General features: G+C 64.2%; 1 protein-coding gene across 1 annotated transcript; it reads right to left on the bottom strand.

The window, feature by feature from the left end:
* Positions 1-2,647: 2,647 nt before the first annotated feature.
* Positions 2,648-7,230, bottom strand: LOC103897707 (steroid 17-alpha-hydroxylase/17,20 lyase). Its single transcript, XM_009277831.1, has 8 exons — positions 6,913-7,230; positions 6,285-6,423; positions 4,537-4,766; positions 4,223-4,309; positions 3,905-4,114; positions 3,474-3,643; positions 3,288-3,391; positions 2,648-3,042 (listed from the first exon to the last, which is right to left on the bottom strand). Exons 1-8 carry the CDS (start codon positions 7,228-7,230, stop codon positions 2,774-2,776), a joined length of 1,527 nt encoding a protein of 508 aa, XP_009276106.1. The 3' UTR covers positions 2,648-2,773.
* Positions 7,231-7,982: the final 752 nt, after the last annotated feature.

The following is a 7,982-nucleotide window of genomic DNA, read 5'->3' on the forward strand; positions in this document are numbered from 1 at the left end:
GGATGATTCAGCAGCGTCTCTGCCCGTTCCCAGAGCGGGGAGCAGCTATGCCGGCGGCTATTTACCAGCCCACAAGGTGCCAGGCAGCTGGTGCTGGGTACTGAACCCCCTGCGGTGGCATCTTCTCCCGATCAGCCGGTTGGGAGGAGGCGGGCTGGGGCAGGGGGCAAGACGCCCCGCGGCGGGGCCAGGCTTGGTGTGACAGGGTTTGCAGCATGTGGCTGGTCTCCAGGCCCAGGGACAGCACGTGCCGGCCCTGGTGAATGGGGAAACCAAGCTCGAGTGTGAGCTTTGTGCAAGCATCTGCGGCTGGAGGCCTTTTCCCGTTTAGAAACATCCCATCCCAAAGTCCCCATTTCTGCTTCAAGGTATGCACTGGCCTTGAGGGCTTGCTGTGAGCGCATGCACCTTGCCGTGAGCACCTTGGCAATGGCAATGTGTGCGCAAGGTGCCGGCCCTGTGCTGACTGGCAAGAAAATCCCTTCCCTTACCAAGAGCAAACACAGTGCCTTGGCAAAGGGGCACAGGGGTGCTGGAGGTCTTGGGCTGATGCTCCTGGAGGCATCGGGATGCTGCGGTTACTGGTGACTGCAGGAGACTAGAGAGGAGCCTCCCTGCCGGCACGTGCTGCTAGGGACAGGATCTGGGGCAGAGCAAGGACCAGGCTGGCATGGAGGTGCCAGTCCCTAGGGAAGCCCAGAGCATCATGTTTAGCCAAGTTTTCCACAAACAAGCTCTGATTCCAGTCCCCCTGCACCCACCCAGCTTCAGCCTGTGCTGGCAGAGGTGGAGGGATCGGAAACCCAGCGGCACCCCTGGTGTGATGGAATCAGGCAGGGGAGCGGGAAGGAGTGTGGGGTTCAGCCCTTACAAGCCAGCAGAGACCATGCAGCAGCAGTGGGGCTGGGCTCCTACTGCGCTCCCCTCTGCCCCGCTTCTGATGGGTCAGCTGCACAAATCACCCCGAGGATTGCCCCTGGGGCAGGTGTGTGCAAGGTGGTTCTTTCTCCAGCTCCTTCCTACCACCCTGAGCCCCCACAGGAATGGACTGGGAGGAGGGAAGATGCTCCAGGCGCTGTGCTGGCCTGCAAACGCATTGCCTTCATCGTCCCCGTGACGTGCCGCGGGCTGATGGGACCTATTTGGCATCAGATGCCAAGCAGTGAGGAGGCTGGGTGAAAGCGAAGTGCTGGTGGTTCGAGAGAAAACGTACACTTTGACATACAGAGTAGAAAGTTTAGTGGTGGGGAGGTTTTATGTCAGTTTTCCTGCCTGCTAGCAAGAGAGAGGGCAGGGGGAAATAGAAAAAGGGGAAAATGTGGGGGTGTGCACAGCTGGGGGTGTCGCATCATGCCGGGACTGTGGGGGGCTTTCCCCTCTGCCCCAGCTGCTTTCCATCCAGGTGCCCCGAGCCATAGCTGTGTTGCTATTTAGTTAAATATTAAGAGGTCAAGTAATAGAGAACCAGAAACTTAATTGCATGCTGCCCTCCGTGGCACAGTGGTTTTCGATGAAAGCAGACACAGCCCCTCGTGTTACAGGAAGGTTATGCTGCTCAAAGTGACGGCCATAATCCAGCCAGACAGTGAGCATTGATGCTCAGGACACAGTGCAGGCGGGGGATGCCACGTTGCTGCACGATGAATGTCAGCAGCCCCCGGCTCTGCGGTGCCCGCGCACTGGGCCTGGGGGGCTGCAGCTGAGCTCAGCCCGCAGGGTCCGGGTGCCTCTGCGTGCTCCTCCACGTCCCTGAGCAATGGGAACCCCTGCTTTCGGCTGGAGCTGGGGCTGCCTGCACCTCCCCATGGCGGCTTGCGCACAGGATGGGGTCGGGCAGCCCTGCGTCCCTACAAGGCGCTCACATCCCATCTGGAAGGGGCTGCGTGTCTGCGTGTGTACCTGTACGCATGTGTGCATACAAGCACATACGTGCATGCATATGTACGTGTGTCGGCAGGCATAAATGCAGCCCTGTGTTTTTGTGTGCATACACACGCTTATAAGTACATGCGTGTGCAGGCACCCACGTGCATACGCCTGCACGTGCCGGCAGCAGCGTGTGTGCCTGCGTACCATGGGAGAGGAAGCCAGTGGGAGCTAAAACTGCAGGAACCTCCAAGCTGTTTCCTTCTTTTTCCCCCGCAAGGAGCGGCAGGTGTCCCACCGGTGGGGGCACACTGTCCTGGGACGGGGCAGGGGAAGGCAGGGCTTGGGGAGCTCTCCTTGCCCCTTGGTGGGCTCATCGCAAACATCGCGTTCGTTTTCCCTGCTCTCAGTGGGGAAACTGAGGCAGGGGCCAGCCAGGGTCACCCACCTGGGGTCACAGCCGCTGGGCACAGCCTGGGCATCCTCAACCCCCAAACTGCCCACTGGTCACTTTTCCCCCCTTACCTGGCTTGGGTGGGCCCTTCTCCCCCCACCAGCTGTGCGGGTGGCTGGTCTCCATGGCACATGGTTGTCTCTGGATGGGCCCCACATCCCTGGGGGCGCGAAGGGGCTGTTCGTGTTAGCAGCCCCGCAGAGGGGCCATGGCCTCCCAGCTCAGCCCAGTGCTCACGTGAAGTTGTGGGGCCAGCATACATCTCAGGCACCCTCCCACCTTCCCCCGCCCTCCATCACCTGCCCAAAAAATAGCCAGAGCCATGCTGGGTTGGGAACAGCTTTATCCGGACAACCCTGCATCCATGGGGCAGGCAGGGCATAGTCTCTATGGTCTGGTCCGGTCCCGTCCCATCCCACCCCACCACTGCCCGGGATCCAGGGCTTGTCCCCATCACGAGGCCGCTCGCCAGGCATCCCGCAGCCTGGCCTTCACCCGGAACTTCTGCACCTGCAGCACGACGCCAAACTTGCCCTCCAGCGAGGGCAGGGGCTGGTCCTGGGGGCACTCGAGCGTGAACCTCTGCAGCACCCAGGCCAGGAAGAGGAAGAGCTCCATCTTGGCCAGGACTTCACCGAGGCAGACACGGATCCCAGCCCCGAAGGGCAGGTAGCTGGGCGAGGGCGAGTGGATGTGCTGACCCCGCTCATCCAGGAAGCGGCCTGCAAGGTGAAGGGGCACCATTGGCATCGGCAGGGATTGGTCCCTTCTGCCTGAGACCTGCCTGAGTTCATCACATGTGTGTCCCTCCCGTGAGCTGCAAGAGCAGAGACGGTGCGAATGCCCCAGCTGGGGGGGAGCAGGATCCGACCTCCCACCACCAAGCCTCCCCCAGGCTCAGCCTCTCCTGCTGTGCCCACCCCGCTGTCCCCTGCCCCCCGGGGAGGACAGGGAGCACCCAGCCCACCGGGGTTGAACTCCTCAGGCTTGTCCCACTCCTTCTCATCATGGTGCACAGACCAGAGGTTGATGACGACCCTGGCGCCCTTGGGGATGGAGTATTCCCCAATGCTGCAAGGCAAACGCAGAGTGAGACGGCTGCTCCCTCCCGCGGTCTCTGCCCACGTCCCGGCTGCGCCCCGGGGGGTCTCACCTGGTGTCGGCAAGGGACACGTGAGGGATGAGCAGAGGGGACACAGGCCGGATGCGCAGCACTTCGCTGATGGTGGCCTCCAGGTAGGGCAGCAGTGGGCGGTCGCTGAGGTGGGGGTGACGCGCCAGGCCGATTTTCTGGTCCATCTCCTCCTGGATCTTCCTCTGGACCTGGGAGCGGAGCAAGGGCCAGGGTGGGAGCCCAGGGAGGGGGGTGCCCTGTGCATGGGGGCTCCCCATGGCAGTGGGTACACCCAGCATCACCAGCATGTCCTGGTAGGTTGTGCAGGGCAGAAGTAAAATGCCCACAGCCTGATCCTGCTTATTCACAAAGCCTGACATCTCTCTTGCCACCTGCCTTCCCCAAAGCCTCCCATGACGTCCCTGGTGCCAGAGGGAACCCAGGCCCCCCGTGCAGGGCGCAGACCCTACCTCGGGGTAGTGGAGCAGGTAGAGCACAGCCCATTTGAGCACAGTCGTGGTGGTCTCCACGCCGGCCCCGAAGATGTCCCCCACTGTCATGAGGAGGTGGTCGTCAGTCAGCTCCAGCCCTGGCGCCAGGGGGCTGCTGTTCTCGGCTCTGAGCCTCACTTGCAGGAGGGCGTCCATGAGGTCCCTCACGGTGTCCCCGCAGAAGGCTTCCTGCCAGGGGACACACATGAGCCGGGCTGTCCTGGGCACAGTCCCCTCCACCCCAGCTCCAGTACCCCGCAGCTCCTGAGCATGTCCCTCTCCTGGCCTCGTTGGCACCTTGTGTTCAGTGAACTTCTGCTGGAGCAGCTGGTCCCGGACCTTGAGGCATCTCTTCAGCAGGGCCAGGTCCTTGTTGGGGAAGATCTGCAGGAGAAAAGCCCCATTACAGCAAGGGACTCCAGCTCAGCCCAGCCTCTGCAGGCCCCCAGGCAGTCGCTCCATGCCCACCAGGGTACTGGCTTTTGTGGGACACTGGGGCAGGGACCCTCCTAACCCTGGGGTGTCAGGTAGCCCCCTCCTGCAGGATACATCCCAGCTCCTTCCTCTCGGCTGAGGTGAGAGGAACAGGCAGTCCCCGTGTCCCTGCTCACCTGGAGCCAGGGGAAGATGTCCACCAAGCTCTCCTTGGCCACGGTGTCCACGATACCCTGGCTGTACTCCAGCATGGCCTCGAACTCGGGGTCCCCACGCCGGTACGAGGAGTTGAAGCAGAGGGAGCAGACCACATTGGTGACGGCCCGTGTGAGCTCGGGGGCCACGTCCAGGGCTGTATCCTGCGCAGCACTGAGCGTCTCGCACAAGGATGCAGCCTCCTGGCAGACTGGGATGGAGGGGAGAGGCAGGCGAGGGGGTGATGGTGAAGCCGAGGGGCTGGAGGGGGCAGCTGGGGGCTGGAAGGAGGGGTCCCCCACTCATTCAGGCTGTGCAGCCTGCAGAGAGCACCCCCCAGCGAGGGCTGAGCCCCGAGGGGCTGGGATGGGCAGGAGGGACGATGTGGGTGCTGGGGAGGAGCAGAGAGGATGGAGACGCTCAGGGAAGTCTCTGTGTGCAGCTTGATGCTCCTCCTGGGTGGAGCAGGGAGCCCGGGGGGCCGGGAGCTGGCTCCATGCCTCAGTTTCCCCCGCTGTAAGTGAGGGGAGCCAAAGCTCAGGGCGGAAAACGCATGGGGAGAGATGTCAGTAAAGTACTGGGGATGGAAGGAGAGGGACCAAACCCCTGCTAGGTAAACTGGGGGGGATGCTGGGGGGGTTTGGGGTGAGCCAATGAGTCTCCCCTTGGTTCCCAGGGGATCAAGGCATGGAGAAAGGAAAAGTCCAGCTTGGATCAAGCACGGGAGGGAGACAGAGCCAGGAGGGAGCCTGGGGGCTGGCAAGGGGCACTTACTGATCCTCTCGAGGGCGAGCGAGCCCTCCCCGAACATGGAGAGGGCAGCATGCACCAGCTTGCGCTGGAACTTCCAGAGGGGCCCATAGCTGGCGAAGGCGATGTCCTTGCCCCCCCGGGACAGCAGGTCTGTGGTCACCTGTGGGACAGGCAGCCCCGCGGGGGCTGTGTGTCAAAGAGGGGCGATGCTGGGGGGATCAAGGCATGGAAAAGTCCAGCTTGGATCAAGCACGGGAGGGAGACAGAGCCAGGAGGGAGGAGGGAGCCTGGCAAGGGGCACTTACTGATCCTCTCGAGGGCGAGCGAGCCCTCCCCGAACATGGAGAGGGCAGCATCCACCAGCTTCTGCGCAGCACTGAGCGTCTCGCACAAGGATGCAGCCTCCTGGCAGACTGGGATGGAGGGGAGAGGCAGGCGAGGGGGTGATGGTGAAGCCGAGGGGCTGGAGGGGGCAGCTGGGGGCTGGAAGGAGGGGTCCCCCACTCATTCAGGCTGTGCAGCCTGCAGAGAGCACCCCCCAGCGAGGGCTGAGCCCCGAGGGGCTGGGATGGGCAGGAGGGACGATGTGGGTGCTGGGGAGGAGCAGAGAGGATGGAGACGCTCAGGGAAGTCTCTGTGTGCAGCTTGATGCTCCTCCTGGGTGGAGCAGGGAGCCCGGGGGGCCGGGAGCTGGCTCCATGCCTCAGTTTCCCCCGCTGTAAGTGAGGGGAGCCAAAGCTCAGGGCGGAAAACGCATGGGGAGAGATGTCAGTAAAGTACTGGGGATGGAAGGAGAGGGACCAAACCCCTGCTAGGTAAACTGGGGGGGATGCTGGGGGGGTTTGGGGTGAGCCAATGAGTCTCCCCTTGGTTCCCAGGGGATCAAGGCATGGAGAAAGGAAAAGTCCAGCTTGGATCAAGCACGGGAGGGAGACAGAGCCAGGAGGGAGCCTGGGGGCTGGCAAGGGGCACTTACTGATCCTCTCGAGGGCGAGCGAGCCCTCCCCGAACATGGAGAGGGCAGCATGCACCAGCTTGCGCTGGAACTTCCAGAGGGGCCCATAGCTGGCGAAGGCGATGTCCTTGCCCCCCCGGGACAGCAGGTCTGTGGTCACCTGTGGGACAGGCAGCCCCGCGGGGGCTGTGTGTCAAAGAGGGGCGATGCTGGGGGGGTGGATGATCATCTCATCTCATCCCAGGGACGGTCCAGGGGGCTGGTGGTTAGTGCTGGCGGGCAAAGCCCGGGCCATCAGCTTTGCTTCCCCCCACAAAAGACCGATGGAGAGGTCTGGGAACAGATGCCAGGGTTAGGGGCTGGGGTGTCCAGGAAACTTAGGGGGTGCAGGGAGGACCTGAACCCACATCCCCATGCCCCGAGACGCAGCCAGCCCCGGGGAAGAACGGGCACCCTCGGGATGGAGGATGTGCAGGGTTCGCCCTGGGGAACAGGGCAGAGAGAGGCTGCCCGTGCCATTGCCTTGCTGCAGGCAGGATGGGGAGAGGAGACGGACCCTGCCGGGTGCCGGCGCCTTTCTTGGGAGCATCCCCCACCTCACCCCATGCCGCAGTGGGAGGGGGTCCCCCGAAACCTGCTGCCAACTCACAGTGCGGGGCCGTCCAGCGAAAGCCTTCCCCTTCTTCAGCAGCACCTCCCTGGCGTGCCGGTAGCTGTTGACCACCACCACGTAGTGGGAGCCCAACCAGAGGGCGTAGAGGCTGCCGTAGCGGCCCTGCAGGTGCCAGAGCCGCAGGTGGAGCTGGGGGTGCCCGGCCAGCTGCAGCAGGCTCCCCACCAGTGGCAGGGCTGGCAGGCTCCGTGGGCGCCCTGAACCCGTCCCTGTCCCTGAGGTGGCTCGCTGGCGCGCCAGGCCCCAGGCACAGAGCAGGGCCAGGGCCAGCAGCAGGGCACCCAGCAGCAGCATGGTGGGGCCGGCTGCAGGGCTGCGGCAGCGCAGGGAGCCTTTATACCGGCTGCGGGGTTGTCGCCTTGACCTTGAGGCGGGCTTGCCTCCTTATCGGGGGGACAGGGAGGGGGAGAACTGGGTGCTGGGCCCATGGCCAGCTCTGCAGCTGGGCACCCGGTGGGGGGCGAGGGCAGCGGGGCCATGGCCACACCGGTTGGCCATGGGGGAGCTGTGTCCAGCGGGCTGCGGACCAGGGGACGCCCAGGGCTGCATCCATCCTCGGGGTTCCATCCCCAGGGCCCTGCGGCAGGCGAGGGGTGTGGGGGCAGCTGAGCTCTCGGGGTCTCCCCTGGGTGCCATGAGCGCAGGTAGGGACTGCTGGGGCATTGGGGTCCATCCCCAGCCTGTGAGCCCCTCGATGTGCTTGGTAGGGGATTGGCAGCACAGGGCTGGGGGCACTGGGCAGCATTGGGTAAGCACTGGGCAGCACTTGGCAGTGCTGGGCAGCCCTGATCAGCGCTGGTGAGCACTGGGCAGCCCCGGGCAGCGCTGCTGAGAAGCCCTGGTCAGCACTGGGTTGTGCTGGTCAGCGCTGGGCAGCACTGGTCAGTGCTGGTCAGCCTCGGGGTGTCTGTGCCCGGGGTGATGTCCGAGGCTGAGGTGTCCTGGGGGAGGCCGTGGGGGGACAAGCGCCCCGAGGGGGCCGGCCCCGGGCAGAGGCAGCCCCTCCGCGGCGGTGCCCCCGCCCGCCGCGGGCCCTGCGCCTTCCC

Source organism: Aptenodytes forsteri, unplaced genomic scaffold, assembly GCF_000699145.1.
Source record: "Aptenodytes forsteri isolate BGI_AS27 unplaced genomic scaffold, ASM69914v1 Scaffold15, whole genome shotgun sequence".
Lineage (NCBI taxonomy): Eukaryota > Metazoa > Chordata > Aves > Sphenisciformes > Spheniscidae > Aptenodytes > Aptenodytes forsteri.

Bases quoted from the DNA above. Each gene is read 5' to 3' on its own strand.
- LOC103897707 (XM_009277831.1), bottom strand. From the start codon at position 7,230: ATGCTGCTGCTGGGTGCCCTGCTGCTGGCCCTGGCCCTGCTCTGTGCC. The intron at 4,115-4,222 runs GTGCCAACGAGG...GTCCCCTGGCAG, and splicing joins AGAAGTTCACTGAACACAAG to GAAGCCTTCTGCGGGGACAC. The intron at 3,644-3,904 runs GTAGGGTCTGCG...CTCCGCTCCCAG, and splicing joins ACCTGCTCCACTACCCCGAG to GTCCAGAGGAAGATCCAGGA.